Here is a 17,559-nt window from a genome sequence, read left to right on the forward strand (position 1 = left end):
TAATAACAGAAGTGCAACAAAGTAAATTTCTTACCTTGGAATAAGTTTTCAAACGAGTTATTACCGATCTTCTCCAACCATTGTCGCAATGTAGCTTGCTTCTGATACTTTGGTTTCCTCTTAATTAATTTTTTTAATCAAATAAACAGATATAACAGATCTACAAACTAGTGGCAGCTGATCTGAAACGTGCCAGACCACAGAATGCCGGATTAAAGAGGTTCAATCTGTATTAATGAGAAATGTTTTATAAAATAATAAAATAACCGACCGAATCCTTGAAAATTACTAGCGTTGAATTTTGTGTTATGGATCTTCTAGTTACAGAATATCTGTTACAAATCTTGTGAAACCAATACAGTGCGAGATCTTCAAAGTTTAGATTTAAGATATGACAGTTTGCTTCGGAGCATTATGAAAGAGATAATTACTATACTCGTCTAATGAGATTCAGGATTCAAAAGCGTTATTGAAAACTGTTTTAATAACTTCTGACTGTTAATATGGATGACGACGTACAGAAAGAGAAACGGGCAAAACTAAAATGTGTGTGGAGAATGGGAATCGTACAGTAATTAGGTGTAGGGACTTTGTAGCCACTCTGCAAATAATAAACGGGAGAGAAAAATTCTTCCACACTACATAACAATTTTAAGTGTGCATTTATTTCAATATTTGAATGGTGGATGTTTTACCAGAAATTGTTACAAAACCAAGTCGAATTCACTGTTTTACAATCACAATGATAAGACATTTTCTACTTTACTGGGAATATTGCGGTATTACTGTATATACCATATGGTCATTTCATTTATATTTAAGATTTTAATGAAATGACTTCTTATTTATTTATTTATTAGGGTAGGAGGAAGAAATCCTACTCGATAAACACTAATAACGGGGAGCTAAAGTACGAAGAGTTAAAAAGACCTCTAACAGTTATTGAAAAATAAGAAATCTAATTGTAAGAATTACAAGCCACGACAGACAATTGTTAAGGATTCCCACCAGATTGCACCGTTATCATTTATTTATTTATTTAAGTAACAAAATATGAAGATAGGACCAACAAGTTGGATTCAAAATAAAAGATGGTGCATCCGGTTGATACCCTGTCTGTCCACCATTTTCTACTACTCGATTTTTAAACAGAAAAGTGACGAGAGTTCGTGTTCTCACCCGCGGCCAACCAAATATACACAATTAAAATATACATATATAAACCCTTTATAAATTTAAATATATAAAAAAAATTAAAATATATCTACAATTAACGATAAACGCATGTACAACAGGTCAGAATTTAAAACAAAGGAACAAACAATGGAAACACACGCCGCAAGAAGTGAGAACACGTCCGAATGGATCTCGATCAATTAGAATTTGCGATAGTAAATCTTGTTACACGCCACTCATGCGGGTAAATCGATAGGTTTGTTATGGACGTTCTAATCGGATGGAATCCCGATACGATAACAAGACGGATGTTTAGATGTGGACAGCTGTTACCCGTCGCTACTTCACATCAACAATTAATTAATAAAATTCAAAACACAAACAATTCTACAAATTCTAGAATGAATAACAACAAAAAGGTTGGATTCTTTTTGTTTTGTTTTTTTTATACATCCGATGACACAGCTGCCAACCGTAAAAAACAACAATACGTTTTTTCATCACTTATTCCTGCATAGTGTATGTAAAATTTTCATTTATATATTCACACTAACGTTTACACGACTGCAGAACTGACATCACTCGATGGCCACAACAAGATCTAAACTTTTACCTTTCTCCTCTCTATCTCTCTACACGGCCGTAGAAAAAAAAACTTTAATTATGTTTGTGGTTGGTTAACAGATTGATTGCTAAAAAACACAGAAAACGTTTAAAAAAATGATTTTTTTTCTGTACACGTTTGCATGATCAACAACTCACGATGCATACATATTGCGTGTGTGTAAGTGTGTGTGTTTATGTATGTGTAGTGTGTATGTATGTGTGTGTATGTGTGTGTGTGTGTGTGTGTATATATGTGTGTGTGTGTCAGACTGAATCCTGCAGTCCATCTAACCCCCATAAAGCGCATATATATATCAGAGTAAAATAAAATTAAATTAATGGAGGTATCACCTTCCACTACTGTGCTTACAGTAACTGTAACAGTTCGAAACCTCATCAAATTAAAATTATGATTTTCCGGCTTAAAAAAAATATATATTATATATATATATAATATGTAAAAAACTTTCTGGAAAATATTAAACGAAATAAATATATATATATAACGTTAGTTATTTTGGTTTTTTTTTTTTGTATGTGTTTAGCTGACCGATATTCCACTTATCTGCAGCACCAAATTAATTGGTCGATAATTCTAACCAATGCTAAAAACTAATTATTGTCTATATATATATATATATTTTTTGAATTATGGAAGATGCCGGTATTTTATCTCTCCATCATTCTCAGTCAGAAGGAAACTGTAGGCAGGAGTGAGCACTTTCGGGATAGGATTTTTTTTTTTGGTTTTTGTTGTTTTTTTTTTTTTTTTTTTGCTAACTGGTTTGTCTTCTACAGTGATTTCTGGTTGAGAAGAAGGCTTAGAATGTCTCTTCGAACATAAATCACCAAATAAAAACATTTCTAAAGGTTTAAATTTAACGAGGACTATTGTTTCTATCTACGTCGACTGTACGGATTGCCCATTCCATTAGTTGAAGAATCAGCTAATCTATCTTCTCCATCTTCCATTGCACCGTCCGCTGAACAAAAATAAAAGAAAATTATTTTTATAAATGTTTATGCTTCCTTTGATTTCAAACATTTTGATGTCCTAAAAATAAATTTTATTAAAAACATTTGAATTAAAAAAAAAAAAAGAAAGAAACTGACAATACTCTGAGTGAAACTAGTATCTCTTGTTCTTCACTTTCTTCTTCGAGGAAGAAGAAAAAGTGAAAGGTTGTGATGTATTTATATGAGTACACACTTATGAACTAAATTTACTATAGACCAATAAATGTATTCTTGTAGGAGGTATTGAGAAATTGATGGGATAAGGTAATGCAATACAAGGGGTGTCTGTCAAAGAGCTGTCTCCTGGGAGGACTTCCTATAGCAAACTGGTCCTATTTGTGTTACACACACAAATTCTGAAAAAGTTCACTTTGCTAGTTTGTTGGTTTGAGCCACTTTGCTATTGATGGGCTCCTGTGGGAAGAACAAATATTTACTAAAATATGATGTGTTGTGATATCAGCAACTCATGTTGAAGAGATTGACTTGCTCTGCATTTTCAAATTGGACGAGTATTATAACTCAAAAGTAACCTAATGTCTTCAATCCAGGTTATAGGAGAAAAAACCAAGAAGAAAACAATAAGGAAATGCTGAAAAATTAGTGCAAAATAGATAGCAGGCATGACCATCCAGGAAGGGTGGATTTATTCAAACAAGAAGGCAGACTCCTTTGATTGAATTTACTACAGATTTGCTTTAAGGTAATGACTATGACTAATTCAATTCTCTCTCATGACGTACGAAACAGTAATCATAAAATATCTGCCCTTATTCTCTTCATGAACAAACTCTGTTATTAATCTTTTGAGTATAGTCACACTCTCCATTAAGATGCAACACCTTTTTGCCACTTTATAGACAATGCTTATTCCACTCAGCCTAGACCATGATAATAAGCAAAAGCAAATATGCCAAAAACCTCACACTAATGTCAGAAGTGAAATCTAATCCTTTCTTGTATTAGTTCAGTGTTTTTCAAACTTTTTCTAATAGTGGCACCCCAATTTGATAATTTTTTTCTCGCAGCACCGTTACTACTTTATCAATGTAGAGTTATTGCACTTTGTATAGTTTTAGTAATACACACAAGTTGAGATGCCAACCCGAGAAAAGGACCATCAGCAGTACAGGATCATTTGTCATGGTTAGAGAGTAGGGTGTTGAATGAGGGAGCAATTCCCCACTCTCCCCATGATTTCTGATCTGAAGTCATCACTTCAGTTTTAAGATATTCATAAACTATCTTAATTTTATTCTAAAATAAAGTTCTGACGTTACTAGGGGGCTTCATCCATTTATTGATGATTCATCAATTCCTCGTGCCACTGTTTAGCTTAAAATTATGATAGGTTATTTTTTTTATGATAGAAGAAAAAAGTTAAATATTTTTATATACAGTGGGTGATTGGTTAACCCTTTCCATGCAGTTATACGCCTTTAGGCGTATGTCACGTGACTTGCCGTTAATTCGTGATGCGGCATACGCCTTTCGGCGTAATTAATCAAAAAATTTGATTATTTTGCATTATATTCGATTTTCCAGCGATCTTAGCTTTGATTTGCTATTCTGTAGGTCGATTGACTTTGTTTAAGCCAAAAAGTGTTTTGTGACCACCCCTGGGCCATAAATATTTCGGTAAAATAGACCCTCTCCCTGCCAAGTAATTAGAGACATAGTGTAAATAATGGCAATAACTTCTCCCCCGCTCTAGCTAGAGAGCTGCAGTTTCTTTTATTTAAAAGAAAACAGATGTATCTAACTAACAAATGTACAAAGTTTAGCGATTTTCTGTAAATTAATTATTTTTTTCTTTTGTTCGTAAGCTTCAAATTTTAATATTATTTTAAATTTTTATTAAACTAAAACTTAAACAATCGTAAACTGTAATATGTTCTCAATCAAACGCAAAAAACAGATTAAACATAGCGCGATTTTAAAGCGAAATATCGCGATTTAAAAATTATCCAAAAACTGCAAAAAATGCGCCGCATGACGAATTCTACTCAATTATTTACTGTAGATCACCAGCATGGAAAGGGTTAACAAACAGATCAGTTAATGAACAAACCAGGTAACGAACACCTCACAGAACAAACACAAGAAGTAGTGATGTAAAATAATGAATACCGATTGCCCGAAGACAAGGGAATACCAACAATTTGAAACTTTTCAGAGTGTGGGAGATGTCGATATCAATATCAATGCTCAACCTGGTATATACTGATTGGAAAGTATTCATCCGAACTTTGAAACTCTCCCTTGAAATTCCAGCCTTTGATTTTTCTAACAAACAATATTTTTATAGTATTCGCGAGACTGTCGTGCGGGCACTCGTTAAGTTTCGCATGGGCTTTTCTTTTCAAAAGGTGAGAGTATAATAGCAAAGGTAAAGAGTGGACAGAAGATGCCTAATATTGCTGGGCAGTATGGCTTGAACAGGTCTAGGTAGGCTGCAGTTCAATTATATTTAAGAAAGATACAGTATAATCAAGAAGACTCAAGCAGCTTAAGGAATAACAAAAAACACATCTGAGAAATAAAGAACATTGAAGAGCTCATAATGGAACCTGGAACGTATCTGAAGACAGAAGAACGCCAAGAACTCTTGAATGAAGAACACCAAGAAACTCGGCGAGGTATGGTTTTTTTTTCCTGAAAAACAGGATTAATGCCAATATCTGCTATTAAACATCTTTAGAAAAAGCAGGAGGATGTCAGAACAATGGTCTTAGAATAGCATCCAAACCAGGTTGAGGCTTGGGAATTTCTACAGTTACAATGTTATTAATTACTTCTGAAAAATCTTGAAGAAGAGAGAAAACCAATTGACATTAGACAGATTCTTTAAACTCCTCAAATGGAAAAACATGACTAATAAAAACGCAAGACTGTGTATATATGTATTTTTATTATTATATAAATACTTTACTACGTTTATTTATATTTTTTATTTTTTGGAGTCTCCAGAACGAATTAATCAAATTCCCGTAAAAACCTATGGTAAATCGATAATCGGTTAACGAACAATTCGGATAGTGAACAAAGTCTTGGAACAGATTACGTTCGTTAACCGATCACCCACTGTATAAATATATAATTAAATTTGTAAATAAATCTAAAATAATTAAATTTATAAATAGATAAATTTTATGAAGAACATGATGAAATGGATTTTTTTTTAAGTATTTATTAATGAATTATTTTATAATAGATTTTTTAAAATAATATAAATTTAAATTTCTCATTTGATAGAATAAAATTTGTATAATTAATCAAATCCACCATTTGCATATGTCATGCACATACTACATAGTCTTTTTACATGGGCTTTTCCAGCATGCCTGATTGTAATGTCAGAACAGCATGTGTCATTTTTTTAACAAATTTTGGCAAAACCATGCAACTCAGTCATGCATAAGAACAATTTTTTGGCAAACTCTTAGTTAGCTACTTGCAAACTGAAAGCACTCACTGTATTGTACTGCACATTTCACGTTTTGATATGAAAGTGCCAATTGGTTTAAAATTTGGCATATCAGAGATTCTATGTGGACAAAGCACTAACACCTACACATATTGTTACATTAGTACACTTTCTTGAGAATATCAAAAAAAAATTCCAGTTTTTAGAGGGTTAAATTATCTTACTGTACTCCTATCTACAATAGGAACTAAGTAGAAGAAATTCACTGATTCACCAACGAATAGCCTGTGCTCAATAACATTTAAAAGCAAGCATTGTTTACTTAAATCTGACAATTATTTCTGAGCTATTAGCCTTGATTGCTTTTCAGGAGATACCCTTTACATAAAGCGTCCTGTTGAAATTATAGACTGTATTAATTTTTGTTTTATTTTATTATGTTACCTCCTAAGCCATGGAGGCCTTGTCTTATGTACTGTACACACGCAGCTCTATTAATTTGTTTTGTTTTATTTTATTATGTTACCTCCTAAGCCATGGAGGCCTTGTCTTATGTACTGTACACACGCAGCTCTATTAATTTGTTTTGTTTTATTTTATTATGTTACCTCCTAAGCCATGGAGGCCTTGTCTTATGTACTGTACACACGCAGCTGTATTAATTTGTTTTGTTTTATTTTATTATGTTACCTCCTAAGCCATGGAGGCCTTGTCTTGTCTTTCCCCCAAGGGCTGTTCATATGCGTTTTGTGTGTTGAGCACCAAGGCAAGTTAGCCGTTACGGGGCTCCTAATGCCTCAAGTTGTAGAGGCAATCATTCTGTACACAACTATATGTTTGTAATTTGTATTCATTGATGTTATACAATTGGCTCTCGGGTGGCACATTGTAGTCTCATATTTCACACTTTCCTGTCATTCTTTTCTTTTCTTCATTCTTCTATAACTCTTCATATTTCTCTTTCCAAGGCTATACCTATTGGTGGAGGCCTTCTAATCCTTTGGTAAATGTAAATGTTGAAATTATAGCTGTCCTGATTTTCTTTAGGAAGATGGTCTGAGATTGTATTGAACATTTTTCTTATGGAAAATGAGCAGCTCTGATCATCTACAATTGTTTATATATGTGTTATGACTATGGCCTATGAATCAGATAAAGCTAGGATTAACTGGCTAATGCTGATGTCACCCAAGTCATTAACATGTAAAGCTGATACAATTCAAAAATGAATAAAGTGAGAACAAAACTTAATATTTGGACTTTTATTAACCCCTGGTATACACCATTTAAGATCTATGAACAATATATATCAGTATTCTGTAAATCAAAACATCCTATTTTTTGTTACTTTGAAAAATTGTAGATTTAGCTTTATTTTAAAGTTAAGATTTCCTTAGCTAAATCTGGTGGTATTTCGGTGAAGTAACTGGCAATATTTATAATTGTTTATCTCCCTTTTTAGACAATAGAGAAATAATAAATTCTAGTTGATTCCTTCTTTATCCATCCAACTTGCATTGAAAGGATTACAGATTATCCAGTTAAAGCAAAACCCCAAATTTTAAGTTTTGCTCCTGCATCATTCATTGTTTTTGGATAATATTGGCTTTATCTGCTTGTGACTTACATAAACTGCACATTATATAAATAAAGTTCAAAATAAATTGTTAGTCGTTTTAACCGAGTTTGGATAAAGTTAGCATTAGCCATTTAAACCCAGCTTTATCTGTAACAATATGTATGTTTTTCCGATTGAATTATGTTTAGAAAATATCGGGCAAACATTTATTTTAGTATTGTCTTATTACTTAAAGATTACTTAATGATATTTTATACTTTCTAATGATTATTTATTTATATAAGACAAATTCTAAATTTTTTAAATTCTAGGATTGAATAAATAAACAATTTGCAAACTTGCTAATAATTATATTCTCTATTATTAAAACCAGATTCAACCAGATTATTATTTAACTTACATATTAAATCAAATTCCAATAGTTGTTTTCCAACTTTTAATCTTTCTGATCTACTCATAGATCTGTAATAGTCAGAATTTATATTGTTGACTTGTAAATTAAAAACAAAATTCCTTACCTGATTGAGAATTATGATGACTCGAACGATCTGGAGGTAGACCCAGACCAACAGTATTATGAGTTTGTTCATATTCAAGAACTTCATGATATATGAGTTCTAGTGTATAAAATAATATAAAATTAATTAGTTTTCGTATTCTAGAATAAGTATTGTTTTGATTGTTAAGGTAACATGTTATTTTATTATGTTATACTACAATATTGGATCTTCGTAAACAACTATTGAGAGAGACGTAAACATTACCTTTCCATTGTTCGACAGTATGTTCTCTTTCATCCACTGAATGATCATAAGGAGCTGGAGCAGGCTACCGTAAAGAAACGAGAAATATTTAAATAATTGAAGACCAATGAAAGTAATAAAAATCAAATTACATCTACAAGTGTGAAAAATTTGATCTTAAAAATAGTTCTTAACAGTTTTGGATTTTTCCAAGAAAATATTTTGAACATAAATCTATTAATCTTTATTTGGTATGCTTTCCTTATATCATCAGAGACTATAGTGTACGTATCCAAAATAATCACTAAAAATATCCTGAAATCATTTAACCTCTGATAAGGTAAACATTTTAAAGTATTGCTATTTAATATTCCTGAAGTTTACCATCCGTCTAAAAAGTAACCGAACTGAATATTTCTATTGAACTGCAAACGTGCCAAGCGGAATATAAATATAGACCCTTCCAGTATTATTGTTTGGCTGTATACATAATTTATTTTACATTGCAGGAGTGTGTTGTTACCAAGCAGTCTTGCATTAATATCATTTTCCCAAATCACAGTTCTCACAATGAATCAATGTGCAGCCGTTAAATTTTCTTTCAAATGTGAGAACCCGACAATATCTACATCAAAATAATAAAGGAACATACTATTGCTTTCAATAGCATCATTTGTCAGCAGCAGTATCTATCAACTTCCACATCTGGGAGCATCACTTCCTGTATGTACTCGGCGTCAAAAATAACGCTTTCCTGCGACCTTCTAACCTGTTGTATCCGTTCTGCTGTTTTAATATGACTACTACGACCGGATCAGTTAGTCATTGCAAGTTCCTCCATCGATATAGTAACTATGTGACTCCGAAATGGATTATACTATCGTCGGTAACATCAAACACCTTGAAATCCATCACCCTCAAACAAATCTACTTCTGCAATGCAGAAATAGCCACCTACAAGATGTCATCTTCTAAAACTATCCTACTCAACCCTCTCAAACCTATGACCTCTGGCTCCTTCAAAAAATCCAGGTATTTACATCGAACTGCAGTCTAAACGTGAGCTCTCTCTCTCTCGACAACTAACGATATATAACAAATTAATTATTCACTGTAGATATCCATTTATTTGAGAAGAAAAAAAATACAAGCTATTTGTTTAACTGGTATCTGAGTGATTCACTTCTGTCTCACTGTCTAGCAGACCTCTTCTATCTGGAATCTAATTGTGTACACATGCAACCGCTCGTGTAACTAAAGTAGAATGAGAATAAATGGCCATCATAGCTTCTGTGTCTGTTCGCTTGGACACAATGGTGTGATCCTGACAAGGGTACTATGAGGTGCCAACCCTCTGTTCACACAAACTTAGCAAAACTGCCACAGAAACTTTCCAGCTGTGGAAACAAGTCTGTGGAGATGAGAGCTGGGTCATACACCAAGCCTTTGAGTGGTTTTAATGCTGTTGTGAAGGCAGAATATCAAAGAGAAAACTCACAAAATCAAGGATCAAAACCATATTAATCATCATTTTTGATGCTCATTGCTTCATTCACCTTGACTTGATCACTCTTTTGTATTTGGCCCAACTTTTGACTCATAGAAAGGTCTTGGAACTTTTCCATCCTCCCTACTCCCCAGATCTAGTCTCTGCAGATTTTTTCAGTTCCCAAAGTTCACATAAAGAGACATTAGCACAATGATTTAAAAGTATGAAGGAAACTGAAGAACTTCACAGAAAAGGACTTTTTTTTAACAGCTTTGGTTATAAGAACGTTATAAGAACTGAATTGTCACTACAGAGAACTATGTAGAACAATGGACAGATTTAAACTCAATTTCTACATTTATACTTGAACCATTCCGGTCACATTTTAGACAAACTGTATAAAATATTTCTATGATATTAGAATGGAATTTATGAAAAAAAATTATATATTCACAATCATTTTAAGTTTCATGATAAAAGACTGAATCATATTTAACTCTAAAGTTTTCCAACAAAACAGGCCATAGTACTAATTATTCATCACATATTTTGTTTATGTGTAAGGAACCGGGTCCGAGCGTTATTTTTATTTTATTATTATTTTTTCGTTTTATTATATTTTGTTTGGGGCTTATGTTTATTTAGGATGAAGGTTCCCCACCACTCTCTTATTAGTAACGAAAAAAGAAGATAAACCAACTCACAAAGGAACGAGCGCCGTAGGAAAAAAAATCTCGCGCACTTGCGCTGCCCAGCGGAAATAAACAGTCCGCAGAGAAAAAAATGGAGGGGGGAATCCCCACACTCACTAGTAAAGAAATACTTACTAAACCGTCATAACATCCCAGAAAATTGTGCTAAATACTTTGTAAACGGTTTATAAACTTTTGTCAGAAAATTAAAGCTGCCAGAAAGAGACTTAATGTTAGAAAACTAAGTATGTAAATAAGGGGAGTAACCCAGCTGAATTGTGACGTCACCTCACAGCATAAAACCAGTACGCTAACCGAAGAAGGAGGTGAATTCTAGAGCGAGGTGATTCCTGGTTGAAGCCCCGATTGAGAATTAGGCGATCCAAGGTGTTAAAGAGGAATTCGATTGGACGAGTTGACGATAGCGAAAAGATTGAGGAAACAGGTTCCTAGTATAGTGAGGTGACGGATAGACGTTCAGTTCGTAAGAGATTCTGTTCATAGTTCTTAAGTGTTTGATTTGTCGAATTTTCAAAGGGGAATTAAAATTAAGTTAAGTAGCTGAGTTTTATTGTCGGGTTGACTTGGTGATTTTTCATTAATAAATTTTGTTTTGGATTATAGACAATTGTACATAGTAAATTCAATTTACTAATTAAATATATTTGAAACTTTGACTTGATATTTGTCATTATTCTTACTAATTTTTTTGGTGCATGCATAAAAGCCCAGGCCTGGCAAACTAATCTCGAATCTGCGTAAAGTACCCGTTAGGTTAACGGAAGTTTTACCGGCCGCAGTTAGTGTCGGTTTCCTAAGATACTAAAAATAGTACTTTACATATGTTACTTTTAAGCCATTTCTTAGTTCATTCTAAAATTCCAGGCAGATGCATTTTGGGTTTTTGTTTTTATTATTATAAAATAACTCCTCTTCAGCTGCCTTTTTAACTCACTGCTTCCTATTTAAAAGATAACATTTCGACGATGTCTCTACATACGTTACGCTGAATCCACAAAATACAAATTTACACAATGTAACCATATTAAATTTGTATTTGGAACTGGAAGAGAGTGAAACTAGTTACCTATAATAATTTTAAAGAAACACAAAGAGTGTGACAATAGAATCTCATTGTGTAGTCATTGAATAGTGTCTCTCACTAAATTTTAGAAGTTTTCCCAAACACTAAAATGGCAATATGAGTTATGAGTGCTGACCTTTGATGATAATACCAAGCACATGGATGTTTCGAACTAAAAGAAATATACCAAACTAAGGAGGGAAAATGAAATGCCTAAAATAGGGTTTCTCATTTCCCGGTCTTTTGCTTGACCCAGGATTCCGGATAAAAGTGAACCGTTTCCCGGTATCCCGGGAAATCCTGGAACAAAATTAATTATTTTTAAGATACACAAAATATCATGAAATCAAATAAATTACTTTAAAAAACGAAAAATAATTATAATACGTTCTGCAACCTCTAAAATCATATTAATAATGCTGTGTAAGATATACAGTAGAGAGTCGTAAATCGGCACCCTGGTAATCGGAATGGCCAGTAATCGGAACGATTTTCAGTCGGACTGTGTCGTGCTGAATCGAACGTTTTTGATACTAAATTTACTTCTAAAGTATAATTTTCATGTTTTTATATTCTTCAATATATTTATTTTGTTTGTACAAAATGAAGAAATAATTTTTAACGATACGATAGCCTCGATTATTATTATAAAAATTTTCGTTAGGCTTAAAATCGACGAAAATTCAACATGAAGCGACACGCAACGGAGAAAAATTTGAACATCGGACAGGTTAATATATTTTTTCGTATATAGACCGTAATCGGAACAAATCCCTAATCTGAACAACCCCAGTCCCCAATTGATGCCGATTTTCGGTTCTCTACTGTATGTTAAAAATTACCTTTGAATTACGTAGAAATTTTCACAAATAGAAAAAGTTTAAGTTTGCTGGAAACTGCATACAACAACAAAAAATGACTTTGAATTGAGTTGAAAATTTAAAGAAAAATGAATTTAGATCAAACTTCTAACTTAGAAGGTAATTTTTGTAAATTTTTATATTTTATTTAAAAAATCAATCTTTTGTATTATAAGATTTTAAAAAGCAAAGATGGTCAATACTCCGATCACTCGATCTAATTCTTATTTTAGTAATGAAAAGTCTTGCTACCGAGAATGCCTTTTCCGATTCAATTGATGTGATTGGAATCGTGTTTAATGCATTTAAGAGAAGACAAATATTATGTGTTTTTCACCTGTATCCCGAAAGATTTCTAGTTCGTTTTCGAGATTGTAGTACTTCTTTTGTTCCCTAGAATTCTCGATTTGTCTACCTCGACTACTTTAATAGAAAAATCATAGCCCAATAATTCGGCAGTTCGTTTGTCTTTAATAATCAGATTATGAAGAAAAACTTCATACTCGCTGACTTCGTACTCGTTTGTATCCTTGCCCAATTTGCACAACTTGGCGTTATGTAGTCATTAAAGCTACTGGGCATGGTTAAAAATTAAGACAGCATAAGCACAATTATTCCAGATATTACTGGTAAAGAATTTTGAATGTCCTGCCACAAATAAGCTACGTATTGATTATTGACCATTTGTGACGTGCCATAACGAGCAAAAATTAAAAAAAAACTAATAAGTAGGTTTAAAATTAATAAATACAAATGTATTCTGACAGTTTATGAGTTAATTATACTTTCTATTTGCAAAATTTCCTCAATCTTAATGTAAAATAAGAAAAATTTCCCGGGTTAAAAAAACAACCGGGATCTCGAAATCCCATTTGAGAAACCCTAGCCTAAAATATATATATGGAAATGGAAATAAAAAGCTTGTGTTGTTGTGTTATGGAGCATTGTTCCACACAAAATGAAACGACAAATGATATAACATGTTTCTGTAAAAATAAAAATGAATTTTTAACAAAGTTATCACAATTTTACAACAGAAATGTCTTATCAATAAAAAAATGTGCCACAATATTCATCAATAGCATTAATAAAATAAAGATGGTTTGACAAAGTAAGCATTAGTGTGGATTAATGTTCCTTCCCTAATTCACAGAATTTTTTTTCAAATTTGAATTTGTAATTTTTAAATGAAAAACAATTCTAATCTGTTTATTCTACTGAGACCTAAATCAAGGTCGAAAATGTCTCTAGTTAAAGATATAGTCTCAAATTTAACAGTTTGTTTTGTTGTTACCGATTAATTCACTCCTACGTCTCGAGTTTTAAGAGAATGTAATCTATCCAATTTTAAATATTTACTTACAGCATTGACTTCACTTTCGTCATACCATACATAAATATACGGGTGCATAAGAGCTTCTTCTACAGATATCCTTTTTTCTGGATCGACGACTAACATTTTTGATAGCAAATCTCTTGCTTGACTAGCTGTTAAAAAATTAATTTTAAACATTTTAGATTTAATAATGAAAAGTTATTTAAATATACTTACTTTAAAAAAACGAACTTAAAAAGAAAATTTTAGTTAATTTTCAAGGATACAATAGGGTTTGTTCTCTCTATTTAGATGATGCCTAACTTTTAATATCAATATAAAATATAAATATACTCATTAAATGAAGTATTTAATAAATATATTTAACATAATATAAAGTGTTTATAAAGTATACAAGTATGAAGTAAAAAATTTTTATGCATTTTTATTGGAGAACCCTAAGACAAATGTGCAAAAGGTATGGTGATGATAACATTATATATTCAAGAAAAAAAATACGAGGGTCATTCTAAAAGAAAAGAACGTTTTGATCTGACGAGCCGCATAGTTCTCCCCCCACCCCCACGTCGTGGACCTTCTCATTTTTTCACGCCAGACTGATGCTAACAGAAAGCCACAACGATTGTTTACTGTTTATAGTGTAACTTTGAAATGTGTGACAAAATTAAAGATTTTGCCAAGTGTGAGGTTTGTAGCGTAATACGCTTTTTGAATGCGAAAAAAGTCTGCCTTATCAAAATTTACAGACAGATAACCGAGGTTTGTTATCCATAAATTTTCACCAACTACGTCGTGCCATTCAAAACAAACGGCGGGGATTGTTGTCCAGAGGCACTGTGCTTCTTCGTGATAATGCATGTCTGCATGCTGCTGCATTGACGAAGAACTTGCTTCAGCAGTTTAAGTGGGAAGTTTTCTCCTTATAGCCCAGACTTGGTTCCGAGTGATTGCCACCTTTTCCCAAAATTGAAAGGTTTTTTTGGCCGGGAATCACTATGGAAGTGGCAACGAACTGAAAGAGGCCATTAATGACTGGTTCAAGAACTTGGTGGTAACTGAGTGTGCAGAAGGCATAGAAAAGCTGGTGATACGCTAAGACGAATGTTTAAATTTGTATGGTGACTATGTAGAAAAATAGCTAAGTTATCATATGTGTTGTAAAATAAGTATTGTTTCATTACCTTAAATAAAAATATCTAAAGAAACAAACGTTCTTTACTTTTAGAATGACCTTCATACAATGTGTATTGGGAACACAAATACCCAATACACATTGCATTTTATTGTATAAAAGTAATTTATCATGTTATTAATCTACATCCTTAAAATTACACAATTCTGAAAAGGAGAAAAATGCAATTTAATTTATTTATTCATTAATAAATCCTGTAATCTATTGTGCGAAGCAATGAGATAGAAAAGAAATAAACTTAAAATAATGGCATTAAATAACTATCCCAAAAAGTCATTAGAAAAACACCTTAGAACACAAAGTAAATCATATATCACAAACTTTTACAAATTATTAAGAACATATTCATAAAATATATTATGACTGTTAGTAAAAGCATTTAGAAATGTACATAATCTAATAAAATTTTTACGATAACAGACAAAAATAATATATAAATTTTTACCTTTTAATCTACTATGTTCTGAACTATCAGCAGGAAATAATACATCTGGAAAAAGTTTTTCAAATGGATACCCTGCATATCTTGGTCGATTTTCGACGTAATTTCTTACTGTTGGTTGTAAACGTCTCATAAAATCTTGAGAAGGAGTGCCAAGCTGTTCTATAATTTTATTCCACTGATCGATATCTATTTATATGTCATTAAAGAAACTAGCTTTTAAAGATAATTAACTTGCTTCTTATTACAAAAGAAAAGAGAAAAAAATGCAGGTTTTCAAATTCAGGTTAGATTTTAGTTGTAAAATCTTAAATATAAAGATATTTTTTAATTTAGAAAATAAAATAAAATAAACTTTCCATATACAGGGTGTTGCAAAAAGCATCCTTCCTGAAAATGGGTGATAGAACTTATTGAGAAAAGCAAAAAATGTAAAGTAACATATTTTAGAGGCATTCTTCATAACAAATTTTGTATATCTGCCCTTATAAATGAATATTGCAGAAATAATTAAAGTGATACCAGTTACTGTTCTGATTGTTGTATAAACAGGTTAAATCACTTAATATTTTACTTGTGCTATTTACATTTCAGTAAACTTAAATCCAATCCAGCAAGATAACGAACGACATATCAGTTCAAATGTTTTTGGCCTAAACTGAATGCCTTCCTCACGAACAACCAAGTTCTAAACTGGAATGCTAATGTACCACGAAACATAAGCTTTAACAACTCGATCTGATGATTTAACTTTAAAAACTTGACACTGGATCAGTTTTATGGTTACTGAAATGTTCATAATTATTATCGTTTTTCATTAGACCGAATTTTGCTGAAATTAATCAAAAATGTTAAGTGCAAATACAGTAGACCCCCCCTATAACATGATAGATACGTTCCGTGTTATAAGAATTCCGTGTTGTACGAGTCACTTAGATTTTACAAATACACGAGCCGTTCACGGCCCGGCACTTGTGCAGTTTAGGGAGTATGGCTGTTTGAAAGATTTTCTTCCGTAAAATTAATTGATTCTAGACTAATTTGACTCAAACATTTCCAAATCATGTATAATTTTTTTGGAATAATCCATATAAACTACGCTATAAACAAAAAATTGCAGGAATACAGTAGAGCAGGGGTGGCCAACTTTTGTGCACGTAAGATCTACTTTTTATCGTAAAAATGTGTCACGATCGACTTGTTGTCATAGGCATAGTCTAAGTGGGGAGGGGGAAGTGTGAAATACATACTAAGTTTATACACTGTTTCAGTACGAAGTGCACTCACTGCCTTTGAGTCGAGTCATAACTGCATGCACACAGTCGCGTTCGGTTACAAATATAATACATTAAGTCAAGACATTGCTAGCGATCGACTTGTTGGCCACCCCTGCAGTAGAGCATCGATTATCTGACTTAATTGGGGACTGGGGTTGGTCAGATAACTGAAAAGTATGAAAAAATACATTATTAGTATATTAAAGTAGCCAAGACATTAGCCAAGACATAACCAAATATTGTAGCGCCTCATCACTAGCGGACATTTGAATTTGCCGACTAGAACGCAGTTGGTTAACCAACAAATCGGTTAATCGGGGGTCGGATAATCGATGCTCTACTGTACTTACTGAGTGCACACCATTCGAAGACGCCATTGCTTAAGCTTGTTTTCGTCGCAGAGGGGCTCGTCGAATGGCGGACGCGTTTCCTGATAAGTTATTCTTTCTGCAAAAAATTCGCCGAACTTTGGAGACATCATTAATAGAAATATAATTTTTATGGCCGTTGAATAATAATTGTTTTTTAGTAGGTCTGCTGCTCATTTAAACTTGACAGTTAGTGCAATGTCCACTGTTGGTCCAGATTCTACCAATCCTGTCGAGACACGAGTCGGCCGTAACAATCTGTCTCATTCTT

The 17,559-nt window shown here is 32.6% G+C and overlaps 1 protein-coding gene across 3 annotated transcripts in view; it reads right to left on the minus strand.

Moving 5' to 3' along the window:
- Positions 1-643: 643 nt before the first annotated feature.
- Positions 644-17,559, minus strand: part of LOC136971675 (stress-activated protein kinase JNK-like) — a 75,266-nt gene continuing 58,350 nt past the window's right edge. For 2 of the 3 annotated variants that reach the window (XM_067266146.1, XM_067266145.1), the window contains 5 exons: positions 15,647-15,832; positions 14,037-14,161; positions 8,570-8,633; positions 8,324-8,422; positions 644-2,765 (listed from right to left, as the gene is read on the minus strand). In XM_067266146.1, coding sequence (XP_067122247.1) covers positions 2,680-2,765; positions 8,324-8,422; positions 8,570-8,633; positions 14,037-14,161; positions 15,647-15,832 — 560 coding nt within the window. In that variant the 3' untranslated portion in view covers positions 644-2,679. Of the gene's footprint in view, positions 2,766-8,205; positions 8,268-8,323; positions 8,423-8,569; positions 8,634-14,036; positions 14,162-15,646; positions 15,833-17,559 lie in introns of all 3 variants that reach the window. The other variant, XR_010880200.1, reaches the window with a different exon arrangement.

The sequence above is a fragment of the Centruroides vittatus genome, unplaced genomic scaffold, assembly GCF_030686945.1.
Source record: "Centruroides vittatus isolate TY-2023 unplaced genomic scaffold, ASM3068694v2 contig_2682, whole genome shotgun sequence".
Taxonomy (NCBI): Eukaryota; Metazoa; Arthropoda; class Arachnida; order Scorpiones; family Buthidae; genus Centruroides; species Centruroides vittatus.